This window comes from Anolis carolinensis, chromosome 1 (assembly GCF_035594765.1).
Source record: "Anolis carolinensis isolate JA03-04 chromosome 1, rAnoCar3.1.pri, whole genome shotgun sequence".
Classification (NCBI taxonomy): Eukaryota; Metazoa; Chordata; class Lepidosauria; order Squamata; family Dactyloidae; genus Anolis; species Anolis carolinensis.
Genome location: NC_085841.1, coordinates 71,861,743 through 71,887,351, shown reverse-complemented (window position 1 = coordinate 71,887,351; position 25,609 = coordinate 71,861,743). Strand labels below are relative to the sequence as shown.

Sequence of the window (25,609 nt, the reverse complement as noted above, 5' to 3'; positions counted from 1 at the left end):
ACTGAAAATGTAACAAAAGATATTGTTCTATAAGGGATAGTGCCACCTACATTCTCAGATTAATGGCATTGAAACAGAAGATCATAAAATAGGTAGCCTAACAGATTAGGGACACAAGACACCTGCAAAAGTGGGAAAACTGCAAACAAAAAAACCCAAATACTTCTGGGAGACACTGACCATAGAGTTGGGCTGGAAGACCTAGAGATTCTGGGAGAGACCATATTGGTCAAATCCATAAATAATCAAATCCTGGAATGCTAAACCCTCAAATGTGAAAAGTTGATTGTAGCAGACTTGTGAAGACAATCAGAATATAAAACCTCTGAAGGAGCAACTCCTCCACACTTACCCTGTGCTGCCACTCTTCCACTTCATTCTCTTTACGTTTCCTTGCCTCTTCCAGAAGGGCAATCTTGGCTGTGTACTCTGCAAGTTCTGTAGCCTTGTTTGAGAGAGAGAGAGAGAGAGAGAGAGAGAGAGAGAGAGAGAGAGAGAGAGAGAGAGAGATATCTCAATATAATTCAGACAAAATTGAAGAATATCTAGTCAACTGACCTAGGGAAATAGGCAATTTCACGGGGGCTTATGCTCCCCTTGAAAAATCAGGTTTCCAATAAGAGATTCCTTCTGGGTCTGGGTGTTGCTGCCAGATGCCTTGTTGGGAATGTTAGAGGGTGGTTTCACCCAAGTTTGGCTGGTTGCACAAGCTGCACTAGTTCAGGTAAAAAGGAGGTTCCGGGTATTCTGCTTACATCAAAGCTGTAACTTATTCTAGGTGTTACTTTTCTTAGGAAATGCTTTGAAAATTTTGTTATTCAAAAATAGACTTGTGCAGCCTGTTTACATATCACCTCAAAACTACTTTCATGTATTGTCATTTATTTATTTTTAACCCACTTTTCTCCCATGAGTGAAACAAAGTTGAGAAAAAACTTTGCTTTTTTCTTAGGAACATAAAGTTGGGCGGGGGACGGGGGACGGGGGGACGGGACGGGACTCACAATCGAATCCCCAGCCATGCAGGAGTACACAATCTCAGCATTCCTGACAGAAGGCCATCTAGTCTCTGTTTAAAAATCTCCAGAGAAGAAGGCTCCACTATGCTCTGAGGCAACATATTCTGTTGTCAAACAAGTCTTATTGTCAAGAAGTTCTTCCTAATGGTTAGATGGACTCTCTTCTCTAGTTGTTTGAATCTGTTGTGTCTTAGGTGCCAAACCAGCAGAAAACAAGCTTGCTTCTTCCTCAATAGAACAACCTTTCAAATAGTAAAACATGACTATCATGTCCCCTTTTAACCTTTTCTTATCCAAGGTAAATATACTCAGCTCACAAGTTACTCACAGGACATGGTTTCGAGATCTTTTACCATTTTGGTCACCCTCCTTTGGACATATGTCAACTTGTACTGACTTGGCCAGTAACTTCTCACTACTCTGTAATATAGCATTCTAATAAACCTGTTTGCTGAAATCAGTACAAGATTTCATCTCTCAAACATCCTAGATGCATACCAGCTGCTCCTGGCTCTTCATCTGATCCACAGCTTGCTTCTCCAGCTCCTCCTTGGCTTGCAGAGCAGCTAAACGCTCATTCTCTAGACGCTCAGCTTCCTCCTCAGCCCGTTTTCTTTCCTCTTCCAGCTGTCTGGCTTTTTGGATTTGGTCTGAGAGCTCTGAAAAAGAAAAGAAAAGGTTGAACTACAACTGAAATCTGGGGCTGAAATGTTGATGCCTGAAAGAAACTAAGCCAATTCAGTGCCTTCTATTTACACCTGACCTTTGGAACTCCAGCTTCTGGTATTTTATATTGCATGCAAGCCACTTCCCTTTTGAAGCTAGACTGTTGCATCATTTGCACTATCTCAGATACGAATGTGGGATACTTGACTATCCTAAAGTATCAGGATAATACAGGTTAAAAGGAGGACAATGGGTTGGTATACATTTGGCTTTCACAATCTCATGGCCAAATGTGGGTCCATATAAATTAGGCTGCAGAGGAAAGCAGCCAGTGTCATTTCAGACTTTACTGGTGGCCTGACAAGGAAATTTAACATTTTTTTTTAAAAAAAATGCATCTGGTTTGTGAACCTTAATGATAAACTCAATTTTTAAGGTTTTTAAAATGAAATCCCAGCATGAGAATTTCTTTACAACCGAACTGTCATCACATGCTAACAGGTTTATTTGAAAACGGCATCAGAAATAATGAATACTGGAACTTCAAACCCAAAATAGTTTTTAAGCTTCATTAATAAACAATGTTGATGGTAGAATGGGAATTGAAAAATGTAGAAGCTACTTTTGTGAAATTGCTTAGCTGACACAAGAGGCATTACCAATGGCAACTGCATTTCCTTGGAAAATTTGTGTTACAGCTGATGCAGGTAGCACCATGCTAGTGCATTACAAATTTATACAGGCAAACTTTGTGTTACAATTAATGCAGGTAGCACCATGCTAGTGCATTACAAATTTATGCAGGCAATTTATATAAGTTACAAACAAGATAGGTTCTGTAGCTATGTTTATAAGTTGAATTTTATGTAAGTCAAAACAGGTACATTTTTTCATTGTAACTCCAGCCAAAACTATATAGTTTTTAGCTTTAGATAGCATAGGGAATGGTTGACACCCCTATGGTGTTTGTCTGTTCAGAAGATTTCACCTCACTTTCTGTCCGTGATAATTTGATTTTGAAAAATGTGGCTTGTTGTGGAAACAAGGAAACTGGTGATAAAGCATCAGCAGAGACACTTTTTCTCCATGATAGCTCTTTCAGGAGTGAATTTCTCTTTGGAGGAGATTTGTCTCACCCCCATTGTCACCCCCCGACATTTGTAAGTCGGATGTTTGTAACTCAGGGACTGTCTGTATATGTCTCTTTTCGGATAAGGTGAAAGAGATATCTTTTAGCCCTTTGCACCCTGTCCAAATTCTCCTTTCAAGCCCTGGGAGGGGGAGAAAGGCAATTCAGACCATGGATATTCAGTCAGTCTGAACAGAGTAGGGAAGGAAAAGTGAGTGTATTTCATCTGAGAACACTCTTGTTTCTCCCCTCTGAACCAAGATCAGCTCTTTCATGATCATCCAAATTGTTCCCTACTCACTAGAAAACAGCAAGATTAATGGCCCCTTCCAGGCCTTGAAAGTAGCCAGGTTGGAGGAGGATAAAAACATCTGAAGGTATCAGCCAATGGAAGCTGCCTCATATTGAGTCAGGATATTGGTCCCAGCAATGTGAACTCTGAATGACAACTCTCTCCGGAGCTTCAGTCAGGATTTGAAGGCTAAAATTAAGAGGAAAACAAGCCACCTCCACTGCAGTTACTGTGTTCTGTGGAGATGTTTTCCTGTCTGCATGTAATTCTCAACTAGGAAACTCAAAGGACAGGCAGAGAATAGCACATTTTAGGACACAGCGTATAAACATATAGTTAGACTAGATGCCTACGCAGATCTGACAACATTTCTGTTGAATGAATGCAAGCAAGCACCTTTTTCTGCTTTTTGTGTCTTCACTTCATATTCTTGAAGTCTCATCATCAGCTCTTCTTTCTCCCTTAACATCTGCTCTTTCTCCTTTTCAATAGTCTCTCTCTTCTTCTTTTCATTTTCTAGTTGTTGCCTATGAGAAATAAAGGCAAAAAGTGTTGCAAAAGTTCAAGAACCCCACAGCTTTCTTAACCTAATTATCGTGTCTACACTGAAGCCAATAGTTTTTATATTCTCAGTAATTAGCATGAAGGGATGCTGCATATCCCACAGCCATTCTTCTCAATCAATCAGTAGTTGGCTTTAATCAGCAACAGAGGCAGCAATTATTAGAAGCCACAGGCTTCCATACAAAGAAACTAGAAATAAAATTAAAAGGATGTGTGCAAGCAGCTTGGCCTATCACAGATCTATAGTCATTTTCAACTTTTTGCCCATCATCATAGTTTTTTTTTTTATCGTGTCAGAAGCGAATTGAAAATATACTGCATGTTGCTTCTGGTGTGAGAATCAGCTGTCTACAAAGACGCTGCCCAGGGGACACCTGGATGTGTTACCATCCTGTGAAAAGCTTCTCTCATGTCCACGCATGGGAAGCTGGGGCTGACAGACAGCAACTCACCCCGTATCACGGATTTGAACCACCAACCTTCAGATCTTCAGGTCAGCAGTTCAGCCAGCACAAGGATTTAACTCATTGTGCCCCCAAGGCTCCTATCATCATAGCTGATATAGTTTATCATAAATATAAAAGCAGAACTCTTAGTAAAGGAAGATATTTCTCTCTCCCACTCTCACGCATCCACATGTTTTAGGTTAGGTAGCATACTGCTGAAAAGATTATTGGGATTTCTCAGGCTACATTTCTGGAGCACTGAGATAAATTCAGGGAGGAAGAGGGTCATAGTTGGAAGGGCCCTCATGGGCCATCAATGCCAGTGAAAACATCTGCAATAGGTAGCTGTGCAGCTGTCCTTTAAAAGTTGTCCAGAGAAAGGGAAACCCACCAGCTCTCTAGGAAATTGACTCCATTGCCAAATTGCTCTTACTATCAAAAGGTTCCTTCTAACATAACACTTGAAATCTAATATCCTGTAACTTCAAACTATTATTTCTGGTCCTATCCTCTGCAGCAGATCTAATGCACTCTCCTCTCTATTTCACTCCTTGAGTGCAAACACATCACCCCCTCAGCATTCTCTTCATGAAACTGAGGATGCCCAGTTATTTCAACCTCACACATTTTGTTTTTCATGCCTCTTCTCATCCTTACAGCCTTCCTCTGAACCTACCCCAACTTGCCTTCAGCCTTCATAAAATGTGGCATCCAGCAATGGATGCTGTATTCTAGGTGAGGCCTGACTAAGTAGAATATTTGGGGACTGCTACTTCCCTCATCTTCGAAACTATGCTTCTATGAATGCAGGCTAAAATAACCTTTGCCCTTTTTTTTTGATGCAGCTTCATACTGCTGGCTCATGTTCAACCTATGATCAGCTTTGGGGGCCTACAGTAAAACATTGCCAACATGTCCATTCTGATCACTCTTCTGAATTTCTGTACAAATGAATTAGTCTTTGACATATAATGCTATTCCTTCCTTTCTGCCACATCTATTCTTTCTGAATAGATTATACCCCTCATATCTTATATTCTAATCATGGGAATTATCCCACCAGGTCTCTGCTATGGCTATAAATTTGTATTTATCTTCCTGGAAAATGGCTTCAAGCTCATCCTCTGCGTGTTGGTATATAGACATTTGAAATATGGTTTGTTGTCACATACTCATTTCCTGTCAGTTTTTCTATGGATCCCATTCTCTCCTTGTGTTTAGAGCTTGTCTTGGGCTGCTGATTGAGCTATCATCTCCAATCCCTTCAAGACTTTAGCTTAAATCTCTCTTGATCAGTGTTGCCATGCTATTACCAAAGACATTCCTAATATTGTAATAATTCCTTGAAATAGTAACATTCACATTATGGCCTTCTTAGTTTCAGTGTGTTGTCCATATGAACACATACATGTAGTAAGAAAACCAATCATGACAATTCACTGATTTTTTCCCCCTGAATCCTAAAATTTCTTTGCCATCATTTTACCATAGTCACTCATCTCCATCTTTTCTGACCTTTGTTGGTCAACAGACTTAAGTGTAGTCACGTTCTTATTCAGCTCAATATTCCCTTCCAGCCACTTCCATACCTTTCCAGCTGCTTTTGGTGTTTCTCTTCACGGGCCTGAGCTTTCATCTGTTGCACCTCAATGGTATCAGGTTTCCTACGGCGCATGTACAGCTCATGATTTCCCATGCAGAGCTGCAGGATTCTCTTATTAATTCTTAGACGAGGAGCATAAAACACAAAGTCCTGGGCGGAAAAAAATGCCAAGATATACAAAGGCCAGATCAAAAAGTGCATAGGCATGGATTTCACCTAAGTATTCTTACTTTTCAGCTTTTCTAGGCATCTCATTTGATCTTTAGTTCTTTGTAATAGAAAATCCAGGTGATTAATCCAGTGATTAATCTGTTTAGTTATTTGAGGCTCTTGTTCTTTTAATGTAACATGTTTCAGCAGCTTATATTCATTAATAATTCTTGAACCTGATCTTTCCAGTAAATGCCATAATACCACTTACTTAAAAGCTTTCTAAGAAATGCTCAGGTTTTTGAAAGTAAAGATTGAAGAGTTGTGTGTGCACATCCCTTCAACAAAATGGTAAATAATGTTTCTGCATATATTAAAGTGAAGTGTTCTTGTTTTACCTCCAGCTTTTAATTCTTAGATGGGATGGTGGGGTCAATCTTTTTATATATATTTCTTGTATAAGTCAATGGTCAGTTTCAGATTTTTCTGAAACAACTTATTTTACAGCTATTACTCTGCTTTGCAGCAAAATAAACTAGACACTAATTATCATCAGAAAAAACCTGCATTTTGCTAATTAATTTCTATGAAACTGAAAAACAATTTTCTCTCGAGCCACAAGGAGAGGCTGATAAGAAATAAAAATTATCATCATAATCTCATTATCAAAATTCTGCATCAGGACCTCATAGTGATCAATCTCAAGTTATCCCAGCAATAACTGTATGAAGTAGTTTAGGATGAGATAAATAGTGACTTCTCTAAAACTATTCAGTGAGCTTATGGCTAAGGATTTGAAGCTGAACTTCCCCGTACAGTAAGTATTCTTGCACTGGCTCACTTTTAGTCTTTTAACAATGACAAGTTTTATTAACTACATGAAGTGCATCCATTTGTTTTTCTAAATCATTCCACAAAAAATGATGCTTTCAGAATGTCTGTGAACCCAGTGTCTATACTAGATGAGTACTTCAAATTTGGATGAAGCCCAATATTCAGGCTGATATAAAGAGGTCCAGAAAATGCCCAAACTGCAGGAAATTTAGCATGAACATTCCTGAAGCTTCAGTGATTATTCAGTTTTACAGGGAAACAAAAACCTAGACAATGTGTTTGTGAAAATGTATATGCTTCTCCTAAAATTTTCCACTCAAGTAATATCTTGGAACACAAGTATTGTTTGTAATCAAGCAGCATTTCTAATAACATTTCTAATCCCTTTCAAGCATGATTTCAACGTTCAGTACTCTTTGCTAGTTGTGGAATATGTGGAATATTGAAGGAGGTTTGAGGAAGCCCATTAATAAACACCACTCTTTTAAAATTATAGACATATCTTAAACAGATCACAATAGTATGGGAATGTACTTCAAATTCTTTTAGTCAACTACAGTCTCCAAGTTACAGACATCCAACTTATGAAAACATCCGAGTTATGAAAATGAGACAACAGGAAGGGAGAGAAAATCTACCCCTCAGCAGGAAAATCCACTCCTGGAAGAGTTACCATGGGGAGAAGGTGGTTCCACTGAAGCTTTATTACCAATTCTTGTTTCCATAACAAGCCAATTTTCTCAAAATCCAATTATCACAGTGACAGAAAGTGAGGTGACATCTTCTGAACAAGATCACAGATAGAAAAACAAACAGTGGTGTTAACCCTTCCTTACGCTATCAAAAGCATATGCATGCTTTTGATAGCATAAGGGAGGACTAACACCCCTATTTGTATGTGTGTGTGTGTGTGTGTGTGTGTAATTTCACTTAAAAATGTATCTGATCCGACTTAGATACAAATTCAACTTATGAACAAATCTACAGAACAATCATATTTGTAACTTGGGGACTGCTTATATATAAATGCTCTATTTCTGCCCCTTTTCTCTAGATGTTAATCCCAAAGCTCTGCATGCACAACTCTGCATCATAAGGCCACATTACTGGATTGCAGTTAGAGACAGCAAAACACATACCACAGTAAATGATGTAAACAGCAGGCTATAGACAACAATGCTTCTCACTAGGCTAAGCTAATTTATGTAACAGCTTTTTAAATGTTTTTGTTGTAAAAGAATGTTCCAGTTTTCACAGGACACTGGTAAGAGAAAAGCTATGCTCAAGGCTCATGAATATTTGCTTTTAATAAAAATAAAATGCCAATCTGTTTTCTAGCTTGAGGTGGTTTTGGGTACATGCTGAAGGAGGTAGTTTTCAGATTTTTTAAAAAAAATCAGTATCTACTACCAACACAATTTATTTCATGGAAATAAAGGATTGAAAGGAAACCATTTGGACAGACAGGGTGTTTCATTTATAAAGTCCTGCTTCTGGTCTACCATCAGTCATCCCCATGTTTGTCCAACAATTACATTCAGAGCTCCTATCTCTGTGTCTTCTTGTGAGCAAACAGAACAAGAGATCACACCCCCACAAATCACCTGAGGGTTTTTAATATTTAAAGTCTACAGCAATCACTTTTTTCCCACATACTAAACTGAAACTTCAAAAATAACAAGTAATTTGCAAACACAAATCATCTGGAAAAAGTAGACTTGGAAAAACAGGGGGAAATCTTTCCTTCAGATACAGAGAACAGTGCATTGGCTTGTTGCTTAGAAGAATCAATGAAGGACTGCCTTTTTAGTCCCTGAGGCACAAATATCACATAAAAGTAAAAAAACCCAAACATTTTGAAATAGAGGGAGGGAGAGAAAACCACATTTCCCACTCAAGAACAAAGATTGTATGAACCTATATGCTTACAAGTAAGGATGCTTACTAACATATGGCATTAGTATTAAAGTAAATGCAGAAATTAATGTTCTCTATTTAGCAAAATATGCTCATCATTGATACACTTACAGGTGCTTTCTTGTCAATTGGCTTTATAACAAACTTCTTGTCATTGAAAGAGATGTTTCTGATCTCACTCCATGGAAAGCCAATTTTAGGGGTTAATCTAGAAACAAAGAATTATATAAAAATTATATATAATTAAATACCTTGTTGATACATGAAATTTGTTTCAGTTGTGAATACATTAATAGTTAAGCAATGCTAAATCTCTACATCAGAGAGGAACAGTGTTTATCAGAATGTTTTGGTATATTGCTGGGTAATCTGCAGTAAAACAAAGTAATTACCTCATGCAAATTCTTGTTTTACTTATTGGGATTTCAGAGTATATGATAACTACAGTCCTGTGATTTTTTTTACATTCAAATGTACACACACACATGCATATAACTGACTTCTGATAGAAAGTGGTAGCCAGAGCTGATGGCACAATGCTAATGAAAAACAAACATATTGGAGAGTTCTAGTTTTGCAGTCTTACCATCTTGACTTACTGACACTTCTTGACCATTTGGAAATATAGACCCTCACAGAACACATCACGAAAATTGAAAAATGAGAAAATGTTTCTTTCTTACAATGGAGCAGGCTGTCTCACCCTTATCCTTCCTCTAAACCCACTAGTAAATAGTCTACATGTTAATGAGATGACTTCAGAAACATATCTATGCAGGCAGACATGTCATTGTGTCTTTTTATTTCTATGGCCAAGACCTAGGGTTGGATTAATGAGTTTGGAGGCATGAAGCTGTTTAAAATGCTTCAAAAGGATGCCATTATTTATACATGTTAGTTTCCCTTTCAGATGCAGCTGGTGTAACCCAGGCCAGAGTCTCAGAATAGCAGTGCCTCTATACTACTGTTCACTTGTTCCTTAGCTTGAAATAGGACTAGGGCAGATATTAAACACTATCAGCCCTTGGGCCAAAGGAGTTGGAGAATAAGGTTAGGGTGGATACTAAACACTACTAACCCTTGGGCAAAAGGAGTTGGAAAGTGATCTTTAGTCCTCCTTCCCGCAGAAGCAGATCTCTCTTGACAACATCACAGGAACAGAAGCATGTATGTGTAATGCCACTGGAATCATAGGTCCCCTATCCAATTATAGCCCTGAAGCATTTGCCCCAATTGCACTGTTGATAATATAGCCTTGTGCTGCCAGGACTTGTTAGGTCACCTGTACGGAAAAGTTCCAGGTAGTGCATTAACATTATAATGCGGTGGTGGTGGTGGTGGGGATCTATTACTTTAATATTTAAATATTTAAACTTCTCCAGGGTGGATTTGCTTCTGATTTATGTCCCACCAGAACCTTTCTATGAACACTCATCTCTCTATGATATCAACCAAGGTTTCTCCACCAGATTTCCCTGGAAACCTTGGGTTCCATGAGAAGTCACTAGAGGCGTTACAAGAGATTGTGACTGGATGCACACAATTATCTCAAGAGTTCCCCCAGGGTAAAAAGATTGAGAAAGGTGGCTATCAGTCTTCTTCCAATTGATCAAAAACCTTGATTCTTAACAGACCATTTCTTCCTACTTTGCTCCCTTGTGTCTCTAGCAATAATTATAGATTTACAAATCCTGCCAGAAAATACTATGAACTAGGCCCAAGGGAATGGGAAGGTAGCCATTTCAGAGATCCTGGACCTGAATTTACAATCCACAGGATTCAGCCTGGCACCCCCTTCCCTCCTGAATATAATAAGTCAAGAAGGGTAAGGGTCAAGCATTAAAGCAGCATGCAGAAAATGACCAAGCTCCTTCAAGTCTCAACCAATGAAACTCATTGTCCAAGTGCACCAAGTCGCTAGTAAAAGTCCAACATTCTTATAGCTGCTATTTACTTTAGTAATTATGTAACAATACTATCTACTGAACTGAATGTTAGTTTTTCTCATTTTCCTGTGAACTCCATTCTCCTATTGTTTCTATTATTATGGGTTAGAAAAATTCAAGGAAACTATCTTTATAGAAGTTTAATCATGCCATGTGCATTATTCCTATGCAGATTTTATTATTGTTAAAAATATATTAGTAGTTAAGGGCAATTTACCATCATTTCAGCTTCAGCATACAGGCAAATATATTCAAAGCTACTGAAGATGTTAATAAACATATAACTTATATAAAATACATCTCTTAAAGGTTTCAAAATGTTACTTGATTTATATTCTCAATATTATATTTATATTCTCAACCCACTATCCACCATTTAAACTATTGTCTCAAGAAACACGTATAGGAGAACTGGAACTTGTTTTCATTGTGAAAAACAGGCATTGTTTAATTCTCTTATTAACCATACACATTCCGACTCTCTAGCTCTCTTTGTGCATTTAATTGATTTAAGGGAAGCAAGAATCCTGATTATATAAACAGGGATGGGGAAATCCTACTAATTTCAAGTTATCAAGATTATGAATTATTCATTTGTTGTGCATGTCTCTCCATCTCCCAGTTCTCTTTCGGAGGCAAAGGTTCCTTTCTGCAGGCTTTATACAGCTTGCAAAACCTGTTTGCATGGCTGTGGCTACACAGAGAGGCCTGTCATGCAAGAAATTAGAAGCAGTTTCACCCATGCAATACCGACAGTGACACTCCCTTGTTTTATGGGTGACAGCATATAGTAGCATTGTGGGTGAATGCGGAATTGTTCTTAACTCAACTTTGACTAAAACACATTTTTTATTCTTTTCCAGCCCTTACAACCACTTATAAATTTCATGTGTACATTGTTATATGCTTTAAAGTTAATCTTGGATCCAAATGGTAAAGCAACATTATTAATGGCATATAATTGTTTTCATTTCAAGCATGATCCTTATTTCAGATTCCTCAAAGCTCTTACCCTTAAACTCCTTAGTTTCTGACCATGCACCTCCTCTCTGAATTAAGCAAACATACATGTAGAGAGAGATAGGCTTGTTTCTTTTTACAATTACTTTCTGTTCTCATTACATTTCATCTCTCTCATTTCCTGATTACCAGTCTGATCTTCCCCAGTTCTCCTCCATAATTAAGGGATCCCACAGCTACCTACTGAAAATGATCAATTGCAAATCTCTGTACACCAGAGGACTCAACCTAATTAGCTTTCAGGTTAACCCCAATTTTACCAGCTAAAGACTGATGCACACAAATGGTTCACAGCGTAGTGGCAGTCAGTGTAAAATACTTTAGAGTTATCTCTACAAACGAAGTGTGTTGCCTATAGTGCTCATAATTCATATGTGGCTTGACCTCAATGCACTCCATTTATAGATAGCACATGGGGAAAGAAATGGGTGGTGGGACAACTGGTTGTTGAGACCACTTAGATTCTGGATCCTTTGGTTCAGACATTGAAATCCTAGTTCTTCATGGTTCCTGCAGATTCCCTCTAGTCTTGGTTATGACATTTGGTAAACATCCACTGCGGATGGACTAGGAATTATAAATCTTACATATGGGAAAAACATTTTTTGACACTAAAAGTGGATTCCATGACTTATCTGATACACGCCTTACTTTCCCACTTAATACGATTCTTCCATGTGACCTCTGTTTGCCTTTCTAAAGCAGCACATTGGTAGATAAGTTAAAGGGGGAAAAGGTCACAGCTTCAAGACAAGCAAAGGCAAGTCACTTTGAGGACACATGTTCCAGCACAATTGTATTCAGTGCTATTCTGAATGGCAAGGTGACTTGCTCTGATAAGAATGCTGTACAAATACACAATACAGGTAGTAAGAAAAATTATTTGGCACTAGCACCAACTCTCCAACTACATAATGAAGTAAATAAAGCTCTAACTTACTTGTCATCCTTCTCATAAATGTTCAGTCCAAGAGCATCTACCCCCAGCCAGAGATCTGTCCCTTTCTTATTCTTAATTTCAAAGTAGTTGATTCCATACATCTCTAAGTCCTGGGCAATCTTCAGGTATTCCAGCATGGCACTCTCTCTGGTTGTCCATAGAAAAAAAAATCATACATAGGAAATATTAACAGATATTTCTAAGACTAATTTAGAAATTCAGTGTTGGTAGGAAGATAAAGACACTCATTGAGCTTGCAGAAATAATAGAAAAACACATGAAAACTTCATATAACTACATAATGGTCATCATTTTACTTATTTCTTGTCTGAATTCCCTTTTCTAATATCTCCTCTGCCATTATACATTCAAGATATGTTTGCAACCTGTCAGACTAGATATCTAGACTCATCAACTGCTCATTCTCTAAAATTAATACAAAGAGCACCAGAAAGTAAGGGATTTTTTTTAAAAAAAACCTATTGAAACTGCTGGTTCCTGCTTAGCTCTATTCTAAAATCTGGGTGTGAATGAAGAAATCAAATTTTGTGGTCCTGCAAATACTATAAAAACTTACAAAAGCTTAATAAAAAGAAACTTAAAACGGTTAAGGGAGACTAGAGTCCATTACTCACTTGAGCATCCCACCATGTTCAGCATGCCACACCTGAATCCGCTCTTCCCACTGTTCTCGTGATAGTTTATGTTGGTCCATTACTCTAACATATGAAGAAAAAAGATACCATTAAATTTATAGCTCCTTTAGGAAAACTTTATTGCAGTATTTCAAGTTCACCTCTGAAGTTTTGCGAAATAGCATATAATGAGCTACAACATGCTTATTACTTCTGCTTCTGATATGTTAGCTACCACCACACTCCAAATAAAGGCTATAACCACCACCAACCAACTACCAGCATGCCTGCCATAGCATACCAGTAATTACTAACTTCTACAAATCCAGTTTTAATGATAGTCTAGAGCCAGGGTTTGTCTGAGAACGCTCTCAATACAAATTCTTACCTCTGGGGAACGAGGCGTTCAGAACTGAGATATCCAGCCTTGTGTAATTCTTTATTATAGTCTCCAAATTTAGCTTGCACAGCGTAAGACCCAAGGAGAACTGCAGTTTCAGGTGGACAGTAGATCTCGTCACTAAGGATGCCTTCCTTCACCTGCAGAAAGAACAGCTTTTGCGTGATGTCCTGGATCAGCTCCTCAGCTACATCTTCAGGGAAAAACTTGGCACGGAATTTGAACTGCAGTGGGTTCTCTTTCTTGACCTCTTGAGCTGAGACCTGAAAATGGCAGGAGAGAGGCAGGGAGGAGGCAACGGCAGGAAAGAAAGGCTTGTTGAAAACAATGCAACTTATTTTACAAACAAGTTACTATCTTGTAAACTGTGCAGACTCCGCTCAGAGATTCCGACCATTCATCTCCCCTAAATATGATGCCAAGAATTCTCTATTTGTATAATACTGTCAACCTTCCCTCTGATAGTGAGATGACTCACTGAGGCTCAGAAATCCAACTTTCAAGTAAATGCATTTATTAGTTGGCTTTTACTTCCTACTGATTCTTAAAACTCTTTGACTATTATAGTTTCTAATGATTATTAACAGCTGGTACTTTTAAATGTCCTTCATCTTATAGCTTTACTATAGTGGCAAATATCTCTTCTGCTTTTCAGGAACTGGTTTTACTTCACACTGTCTATCTTATGCTAAAACAATGCTGCTGAACATAACTCATCAAGTTCAATGCTACTCCATAAAATAAAATAGAAACCTAAAAATAATATGGAATCTAACTCATTTTTAAATTAACAAAAGGAAAACACACTCTTAGCACACACAAGACATAAAAATAACAGTTGCACAAATATATACATATACATGTATACACCATAATACATATAAATACATACACTCTAAGTAATTAATTACCAGGAATAAAAAATCTATCATTGGATCTATAACACACTCTGAACAGTCACTATGTAAAATCATTTCACTTCACAGCTTCCTGGGGCAGCCATTGAAATGAAATGTTCTGGAAACTCATCAGCCAAAATGTTGAGACATAATTTGTGTGTTTGGATGGAACATTCTACTTTACTGGGTATTTTCCAATTGATTATAATAATTGTTTATCAACTGTAGCCTTTTTAAATGTGTGAAGGACCATCAGCTTATGTCGATGAGGACCAAAATAATAACAAAACTTGAAGAGGTTTCATACAAAATAATGCTAAACTGTACTGTGGGGTTTTAAAAAAATCTTCCATGACTTTCTTTTACATGAAACAAACAGAAGAGTTTGTAGACTAAGCATTCAGAGACATGACTAATAACTTTAAAATCTGTTTGAAGAAAGTCACTTGAACCTGTGTGCATGATTTCTCACTAAGAGTAGAATTGATACCAAAAGCTACAAACAGTGAACACATTCACTTTTCATGAAACCCTTGCTTCCCAATATTCCAAGGCAATTCAAACCTCATTATGTAGTAGACCACGCTGGAGAAGACACAGAAGATGGTCGATTTTTGCCAGTTATTTTGACCCACTTGTTATAAGGTTAACTATTACAGGGCCAAATTCCAGGTTTATCAGTATTCCAAACTTTATGGAATAAAACTGCCATAAATCTGCCCATGCGAAATAGGTGAATATAGCACTAGACAAAACATTTAGAACAATCACAGGATGTCTTCAACCTATACCTGTTGATAGACTCTATAAGCTAGCTGGCATTGCCCCCCCCCCAATGTACAACAGGAAGTTGCTGCCAATTGGGAGAGAAATAAGGTTGAACACTGTGAAAGCCACCCACTGTATGGCTATCAGTCTCCTCCCAGTAGACTTAAATCAAGGAAAAGTTTCATGAGAACCACCACTCCTCTAAATGTTCCTCCAGCAACAGGAAGAATTCCAACTAGATGGCCCCCCACAAGGGTCTTCCTCCAGGGGCAAACCACAAATGGGCAACTTAGAAGTCCCTGAACAGACTCAGAAGTGGAGTTGGAATATCAAAAGACAACTGGCAAAATGGCACTACCTAGAAGAATCCTCCACCTTGTGCGACTGTGGAGCAGAACAAACAACTCAGCATTTATATGCTTGCCCACAATGCCCAGACTCATGCACAGAGGAAGAACTATTTAAAGCTACAGACAATGCTGTCGTTGTTGCCTGTTTTTGGTCTAAATCTATTTAGCAGCTTGTGATCCCTTTATTTTATCAGTTTTAAACTTATCTATTTATGCAAAGCTTTTGACATGAAATGAAATAATAAAGTATTCCAAACATAGACCAATATTTTGTATAAGTCATACTGAATGTTTGCAAGGAGGGAGGGGGAAAATCTCTTATATATAAGTTTCTTCAGGGTGAATGACATCAACTGTTAGTCTCCTCTGAAAAACAAAATAGTACCACTGTGCCTGATTAGCTAGTATGGAGAAGGCTCCAATAAAATACTTCTGTGTTTTTTTTTAACCGTAGCACCAATTTAAACAGCGTCTATAAAAGGGGTAATAATGCCTCAGAAGATTATTCTACTATTTTAAAAAACCTGAAAACTTTAGAATAACTATGTCTAGACTAATCTCCACGCTATAATTCATCTATGAGAATAGCCCATTCTAGGCAGCCTGGCAACTAGTCCTGCAAAGCCTTTAGAAGATTAAGCAGTGCATACTGAGAGGTTCCGCTAATAGAAATAAACACAATAGCCAGCTGTTTGGAGTAGGCAACAACATGCTGAGACTAGACTATGTACAAACAGTTTAATTTGTCAGTATTCATGCATAGAAATTAATTCAGTACTCAGTTTGTCAGGGCACACTAATGACAAGAAAGCTAAACAAACTTTCCATGATATATTTGTCATTTTCCTTCTTTCTGCTGAGAGGTTTAATCTTTGAAAATCACAACAGAGATATTTGGGAGCATTTGCCTGAACTAGTGTAGCTGGTTCCCTAAGGTTAGCCAGGCACAATTCAAAGTGTTGGTGCACACACAAAATGCTTTAAATGCCCCATCTCTCCTAAACATTTCATTTTAGGCTAATGAAGACCAACTGCAGTCACTGAACAACTTTTCCTATTTGATTTGTAAGGACAAGCAGAGATATGAGCAAAGTGAGTTGTCTTGACAGTGCCCAAGCCCAAACACCATTTAAAGACATTGTTGAAACTCTGACAAGGACAGCTTTTAAAGAAAGAAAAGCTATGAGGATGTTTTGGTGTATGTTTCCTTTTTATTGGATTTAGTTCATAATATTAAGGAAAATGCTATACATTAAACAGTATGGCATGCAGGTGCAGAAAGATATTTGTGGGTTTTTTTTTGGGGGGGGGGGGCTTGCATAAAGGTTGATTTCAGATTTTATTTACCTTTTTGTCAAGCTTCAGCCAGGTTGGAAATCCTTTATTATCCACATACTGAAGACCATAGTACCAGACTTCACGCAATCCTATAGTCTTGACCACCTGAAAGATTAGCATAAAACTCATGTCATCAGTCAAAAAAAAATTATATTTGCTCAAATATATTGAGCACTGCTCTAATCACAAAAAGAAATGCTGACTTAAACATCAAGTTTTGGTGGAACCATTCTAGGATCAGAGATTATCAAGTTCAAATGGAAAAGAAATAAAGAATGTAGGAAGATAATTGAATTTTTAAAAAAATTATCCATATATACTTGTGTCAATACAAGTGACAAAAAGAAAACATGGTGTCAAAAGCTGAGTAAAGGACATATTATTCAGATGTGTACTGTTTCAATAGAATAATTAGTGCACAAAACTCAAGTCAAGGCAGATAGGTAAATACAACTTGATTCATATATCTTAATTTTTAAAAAACAAACACAATTCTTTAAAGCATTAGCAACAGAAGCAGTGAGTGTCACTATTTATATAGATGCATGATATAAAAACAGAAAGTGAAAAAAGAAATCAAGTTTTGCCAAAGGAACATTCAGCTTGGACCCATATTTGTGAGCTATGAGCCTCCCTTAAAGTTAACTACAAAGTTGTTTGAAAGCTTCAACAAAGAAGTAGGCAACCTATTATTTTCCCAGATGTTGTTACTCATCCCCTGTGACCAGTAGCCATGTGAGCAAGGGCTGATATTATTTGGGGCAAAGCATAGGAAAAAGCTACAGCCTCTCTCCATCCATTTTATAAAATTTTCTGTATGTATTTCTCATTAGTAAGGAAATAAGTTTGAAGAGATTGGTATCTCAAATGGTATCTCAAATCACAATACTAACACCTCCACTGGGAAAATAGCTTAGAAAGAAGGTGTCTCAGTACAGCAACTGGGAATTCCATCTAAAATGCAACTACATCTCTGCAGAAGCAATCTTATGATTTTTTTTTCAAGAAGACAGAATGCAGCTTCTCTGCAAAAAAAAAGGACTTACAAAGCAAGCCTTGGGTTCAAACATATTACCTATAAATGTTTCAAGTATTTTACTGTTTGCTATTGGAACAACCTGAGACTTAGGACTGAATATAACGGCTGGTCCCAACAATATCACTAAATCAATGGGATACACAAATTTTTGTTGCTTCAATATGTTCAGTGTTTGAGACTAGAAATTGAATTTAGGTCCAAGAGCAGAGGTCATGAAATAACTGAACAGAAATAGAATACTTGTAAACATAATATCCCTAAACAGAGTGAAATTAGTAAAAAAAAAAAAAAGAAAAGAAAAGAAAAAAAAGATATACCCAAAGTATCCTTTAAAGAATTAGTCTTTAATATCCATTTACAGAAAGCAATACTGGAATGTACTCAAAATATTTCTAGTAATGATATAACTATAAATACACTTTTTACCACACAAAGCCTATGTTAAAATTCTGGATATAGAAACTGGGCTATGTTTAGGGCCCAGACAATTCAGAAAATGTCAGACAAGAAAACTATATAAAATCAATTATAGAAAAGTCTTCATGTTCAGAATTTTTTTGAAACCAAAATAAACAACACATTTTAGTCTTAGTAATATTAATCTAATTAAAGTTAATTTATGTTCTCCATAACCATTAAAGTCCATCCCCAAGAACAACGTGAGCACAGTTAATGATCCTTTCTGGTCCTTGAGCTGTCTGGCTGTTTCCAGATCTGATAAATTTTTTAATGAACACTATAATTGCTTTCAAAACATTGGCTTACCTAATGGCAGACATGTAATTATGAACACAGATCTACACAAGTATAACTTAAATTTCCCCATTTAATAGTGAAAATCCTTATTTATTTTTTAATCTTTCTTTTTGGAATTAAGGTATGACTATATACATTCCATACCTCTCCTCTGCAGGAAACTTTGCATAGCCAACTCTATTCAGGTATTCAAATCATCATTGCTTATTCCATTCATGTACATCTACTTTATTAAAAGGAATGGCAAGGTAGCTCTTCTGATATCTACTCACACCCAATACTCCAGGAATTGTGTTGTTTACTTTGGGAAGACTTGAAACATGGATCTGATCATGTCTCAACAAATTGCACTCAAATTATTATTAATGTATTTTGATACCTTCAACTGGAGTAAATTTAGTTAAAAGATACTTAACCTACTGCCACTGAAAAATGTCACTACAACTAACTAAAGGCACACTTGCTATAATGATAGTATGATTGTTGTTGATAAATAGTGAGGATTGAATTCTGTCAAAATTAAATTATATGGTATAGCTTGAGGGAAGATTGCTTAGTGATATGCCAGGGATCTCCAATTTTGTTTTATCTGTGGGCACAAATGGCTGTGGGCACAGTCATAAAAATGACCCCTATGGAGGATGGGAAACCATAAAATTTAATACAGCAACATTTCATGAAAAGTTACCATGAGGAAGCTAAAAAAAACTGTAAGTGCTCATCTGAATCTACAATTACTGAAATAAAACATAAAATCTATTTAACAGCAGGACACTATTTTGGAAAACCACCTCTGAACAAATTATTCTAAAATTAATTCTCAGACATTCATTTGTATTAAACAGGAAGCACAAGCATAAATCACTCCCATGACCAGATAAAAAACAATATTTACTATCATGCCTCCTTCCTCTGCTCTGGAATGCATGTACACTTTTATAAACGCTTACTTATGCCTCCCTCTACTCCTCATCTGACATATGCTGGCTTTTCAAGTATCCTACTTCGGTAAGAGGGTTCAGCACCCTGGAGAGTTTAGCCAAAACCTGGATTAAAACCTGGATCTCTGACATGGAAGCCTCCAATGATCACAGCCCAGTAGTAGTTAGTTAACTTTCCTTCCAGTGTTGGCTGGTCTCCATTTGCCCTGCCCCTTTCTTTCATTTGAAGAATCTCCTGGACCCACATGGTGTCCACATATAGTCTAGACTAGGCATGGGCAAACTTTGGCCTTCCAGGTGTTTCAGACTTCAACTCCCACATTTCCTAACAGCCTCAGGCCCTTTCCTTTTCTCCCTCAGCCACTTAAGGAAGTTGAATTGTGGGAGTTGAAGTCCAAAACATCTGAAGGGCCGAAGTTTGCCCATGCTTGGTCTTGACTAGGGAAAGAAGGGATGTAACCTAAAATAATTGCTTTAAAACAGGAACACTGTTTGGGGTTTTTTTGTTGCAAATGCAATGTGCTGAAATGTCTCGGTGCTCATAAGAACTGTTTGCTTACTCCATCGAAACATCAGCAGCTGTGACCAGCAAATGGTGATGAAAAACTATATGTTGTTCTTCTCAGGCCTAGTAGATTGAAATATTTCTTCAAAAGGATGAAATGCTGTCAAGACCCTGCCCTAAAAAACTGATAAACAGAAGGGCACCTTTACTGATGTGTCTGCCTCAAGATTAGGAGCTCTTTTATAATACAGAATTACAGCACTATTGCTCTGGTCGTCCTATGGAATCCTGGAATTAGTAGTTTGGTGAGAAATACTAGAGCTGAACATGCTAAATACTCCTTCCTAAACTGAAAACCTAGAATTTAATAGGATGGAAGCATTAGTATTTCAATCTACAAAGGCCAGAGAAGAACAACATATTGTTCTCTATTGTCTTTTGCTAATGTGAACAATACTCAAGGACATAATGTTCCCCACTGCTACATCAGATCCATGGCCAATGACAGGTGACACTGGGCCCAGAATATGATGCATCCTTCCCTTTCCTAAATTCAGCATGTTGCTATATAATAGCCACTCCATAGGATGTTGATATACAGTAGAGTTTCACTTATCCAACACTCGCTTATCCAACGTTCTGGATTATCCAACGTAGTCAATGTTTTCATTACATCGTGATATTTTGGTGCTAAATTCGTAAATACAGTAATTACTACATAGCATTACTGTGTATTGAACTACTTTTTCTGTCAAATTTGTTGTATAACATGATGTTTTGGTGCTTAATTTGTAAAATCATAACCTAATTTGATGTTTAATAGGCTTTTCCTTAATGCCTCATTATCCAACATATTCGCTTATCCAACATTCTGCTTATGTTGGATAAGTGAGACTCTACTGTATCAGCATTTATTTTGTAATTACTGTTTGGTAATTTTCTCTGTCCAAAACACAGAGGCCTAGATCCAGAGATTTTGCCTCTTCATCTTGTTCTGGCTATGACTAGGGTCTCCTTTACACAACACAATCACAAAATCATGACTCCACTTTAATTGCTTTGGCAACATCCTATGGACTGGAGCTTAGGATGGATACCATACTACAGAGCCCAGGGGTTCACAGGATGCAGCCTTGGCAAGTAAAGTGGAATAACAATGCTTTTATTGTGTAGTGTAAAAGAACCCTACATGGTATGATTTTGTACCAAAGGCATTTTGTATCCACTGAATCTTTATACAGAAGCCAATATGGACAATCTCAAAAAGATTGTGGAGTGGTGACACAAGTAATAAGAAATCAGAAAGCTCCTAAACTACAAACAAAGATAAGACTTTATTTTCAGATCTGAATTTATTTATTTATTATTTACAGTAATGATATTTCGCCCTTTTCACCCCAAAGGGGATTCAGGGCGGATTATAAAGCACATATATATAGCAAACATTCAATGCCATTAGACATACGGCATATTAACACACAAGAGGCAATTTAACATTTCCAGCTTTCGGCAGGAACACAGCCAATGGGATTTTTAACCATTTCAATTCCTTACTTCAGATTTCTACAAAACCTATATACCAAGCTATCACTTTTAACAGGCCATGAAGGATGAAAGCTTCCACCTGTATCCAAAGAGATAGAAAATATTTCATGGGCAACTGCTTTACCTGCATTTTTGGTCCTCCAGTAGGTTCTGACCTACAGCTCCCAGATGCTTTAGATTCAAATTGTGGGAGTTTGCATCCAAAGCATCTGAAAGGCGAATTGATCTATTATAAATATTGGAAAAACTGTACTGTATTGTCTCTCCAAACATCTTGATAGTTTCTGGGCCAAGGCAATTCATGTTCTGCTCCAACACTGCAATAATACGTATATTTTACCCACACACACCCTCCATGGAGTCTACTGATCTTGCTTTATTATTACCCATTAAAATAAGTCTTAATGTTTCCCATTACATATAAAAAGAATTACTGTCTGATAGAGATCAAAGGCTGCCTCCTCCAGATACAACAATTAGTGCCTATTCATGCAGTCTTCGGTTCCACTCTGTTGCTCCTGGCACCCTTAGGGCAAGGTTTATAGCCCTGCTAATGTTGCTACTGCTACTAATAGAAAGAGAAGCTGCAAACTTGTTACAATACTAACAGTACAGTAGTCTAAACTGTGCTTCTCCAATTTGATCTTCTTCAAATATATCTGATTAATACTCCCCTCCTTCCCACCAGAATAGTTCCATGCCAACTATGGAATTAATTACAAGTATAACATATATTTGCTTAGGTAGATTAAAAATATTTATCATGTCAGAGTACACAATTTTGGTGCACTCAGGAGACATTTAAAAAAAATTCACTGAAGGAATTGCAAAAATACCTGGAAGTGAGTCCAAGTTCATTCCTTGGATTGAATGTGTGTATATTTTAAAGTGTTAAGTAGTGCTTTACAGTGTCTTGTAGATTATTTAAAGACAAACTGCAGATCACTGAATCTTCTAGAAAAAGTAATTCATTATCTTTTAGGGAGCAGGAAAAAAATTCAAGGGAACTGGAAACACAAGGACTGTCCCGTATATATCTGACAAATCAGTGCTGGAGCTCAGGTGGTGCAAAGCCCATAATTTCCTGTCTGAACTTCACACTTTTGGAGACAGAATGTAGGATGCAGTCTATGTCTCATTTAGGAAGGCAATTCTGAAATTTATCCACAGATAAACTTTGTTTTGTAGCTTCTCCCACTCAGCAAGCTGCTGTTAGTATCTTCCAAGTTTCTTGGCTGTGTGGACTAAAAGGAGAAGAAGACAGTGCTAATGTTTTTTCATGTTAGGAGCGACTTGAGAAACTGCTTCTGGTGTGAGATAATTGGCTGCCTGCAATGACGTTGCCCAGTGGATGTCTGGGTGTTTGATGTTTTATCATCCTGTGGGAGGCTTGTATCATGTCCCCACATAGGGAGCTGGAGCTGACAGAGGGAGCTCACCCACTCTCCCCAGATTTGAACCGCCAACCTGTTGGTCAGCAGTCCTGCTGGCACAAGGGTTTAACTCATTGCGCTACTGGGGCTCCAACAGTGCTGATGACAAAGAATATCATTAAGGCATTCCTCCATAAGGAACTCAGAACATGAACCCTACAACTTGCTCTGTGAGGCTTCTGAAGCCCCTTCTACACTGCCATATAAAATCCAGATTATCATCTTTAATAATCTGAATTATATGGCAGTGTAGAAGGGGCATGAGTTTACTATTTCTCTGTGAAAAGAAACAACTTGCTATGAACTTTCCATTCTTAGATAACCATTGCTTAGAAAGAGGTAAAACACTGGCAAAGAATGGACTGCTAACTTCTTGTTATTTATTAACAAAATCTCTTTTATCACTCCAGAACTTTGAAAACTGGTTAAAAGTTTAAGTGATTGATCTTTGATACAATACTTTTCCTCACCTTGACAATGCACCCTCTCACCCCACTTAAACAAGTATTCCCTGAAATATCAAAGGGAAACAATTGTATACCTTCTAATAAGATACATTTTTCCAATTTCTTAACTTAAAAAAAATACAGCACCACAAATATGGTACATTGCTTATTTCACTATCAAATCCAGAACACTATATATATGCCTTGTGACTAGCTCTGCCAGGTGGGCCTCTCCCTCAAAATGAATAGTTTAAAAAATACCTCCGCTTGCATGCAATGACTGTACCAAGACAAAATGGAATCACTCTCTTACACCCCTCTCTCATACCCATTCCTCATATTCAGGCATGTATATAGGCCTTCTTAATCTTCCCATGGGGCCCCTGGTGGCACAGAGTGTTAAAGCACTAAGCTGCTGAACTTGCGGACCGAAAGGTGCCAGGTTCAAATCCCGGGAGTGGAATGAGCGCTCGCTGTTAGCCCCAGCTCCTGCCAACCTAGCAGTTCGAAAGCATGCCAATGTGAGTAGATCAATAGGTACCGCTCCGGTGGGAAGATAACGGCACTCCCTGTAGTCATGCCGGCCACATGACTTTGGAGGCTTTTTGGCTTAGAAATGGAGATGAGCACCAACCCCCAGAGTCGGTCACGACTGGACTTAACGTCAGGGGGAAACCTTTACCTTTACCTTAATCTTCCCATATTATGCATGTCTTACCGTTTTAGAGAACAGGAACACTACAAGTGGCAAATAAACCCTTGAAAAAATCTCAAGTTTAAAGTAGAATAGTATAGACTGTCCACTTACAAATGTAAGGTCTCTGCCAACCATACACAATAACAAAATAGGAATCCATTTCCAAAGTGTATAAATCAAACACATTAAGTCCCTTTACTATTCCTTCGGTTATAAGCTATTAAGCCATTACCACTTCCTCATTATTACAGGGTATTTTCTTCTTCTCATTTGTTAATCTCCCAGTAATGACAGATGCCGAGTAGTTTAAGTATGATTAATACTAACTCCCACAATTACTTATGTTGATTCAATGTAAAAGGACATGTACGCGGACGCTAGATATAGTTCATTAGCAGCCAATTAATCTACCAGCTTTTATTAACTGGTTACTGTTGTTCAGAAAAGGTTAATGAGTGGGCAAGAAAAAAGAAAATGCTGCAGTGTCCCAACAGAACAATTCTAACATTGATTTGTTCTACCTGTTTTAAGAGTAAAGGATTATCCTATATTTCAGGATGTACATGTCCCACACATCTGAGTTACCAAAGAATACACATTACTTTACTATATCCTTTGAATATTAGTTTTGATCCAACAGCATTACATTGCAAACCCAGATACTGAGCACTTTAAGTTCCTACTGTATTTAAAGTAATTCCTTCTTTTTACTGTCAAATGCTTCTTTCCACTTCCTGATATTCAAAAGAGCCAGCAAGCAACCTCTTTATTCCCCTTAATTATCTGAGATGCAGATTTTAAAGAATATGAAACCTACGGTGGTGCCTGACAAGTGAACTGCTCCTCATAATTGTTTTAAAAGATTTAAAAATGAACTGGGAAGGCCTGTAGGCAAGGGGGGGGAGGGTTAGGGGTTTAAAAAACCTGGTTTACTCATAAATTTTAACTGATTAACCAAATCCCCATGGGTGTCCACTGAAGCTTTTCTGTCTTGAGTGTTCACTGAAGTTTATCAACGGAGCCTGATTTCTAAATTATTTTGTGTTATGGAACTACTCTTCATGGTTTGCTAAAAAAGTTTCAAACTCCCCCCCCCCCCCCCCACCCGCATTTTTTCCTGGCTATGGCCCTGACTACAAGCACCAGTTGTCAGCACCATTATTACTAAATAATGCTGCTGGACCCTAAATAGGCTGCAGAAGCATTTTCAGTAAATAAATATGGTAGACTGCCGGAACCCAGGGCTTCCTTTTGAAGGGAAAGGGTAAACTGGGAGTAGGAAATATGGGAGACTAGAAAGACTTATAATGTTTGGAAGGTGACACTAAAGG

At 37.7% G+C, this 25,609-nt stretch overlaps 1 protein-coding gene across 2 annotated transcripts in view; it reads right to left on the bottom strand.

Annotated features, from left to right (window-relative positions):
- The window catches only part of ezr (ezrin), a 75,642-nt gene that overhangs the window by 4,264 nt on the left and 45,769 nt on the right, over positions 1-25,609 (bottom strand). For both annotated transcript variants that reach the window (XM_062976758.1, XM_062976752.1), the window contains exons 4-12: positions 16,926-17,021; positions 13,550-13,824; positions 13,162-13,245; positions 12,527-12,673; positions 8,732-8,828; positions 5,706-5,869; positions 3,503-3,633; positions 1,518-1,678; positions 353-445 (exon numbers count right to left, since the gene is read on the bottom strand). In XM_062976758.1, coding sequence (XP_062832828.1) covers positions 353-445; positions 1,518-1,678; positions 3,503-3,633; positions 5,706-5,869; positions 8,732-8,828; positions 12,527-12,673; positions 13,162-13,245; positions 13,550-13,824; positions 16,926-17,021 — 1,248 coding nt within the window. The remainder of the gene's footprint in view (positions 1-352; positions 446-1,517; positions 1,679-3,502; positions 3,634-5,705; positions 5,870-8,731; positions 8,829-12,526; positions 12,674-13,161; positions 13,246-13,549; positions 13,825-16,925; positions 17,022-25,609) is intronic.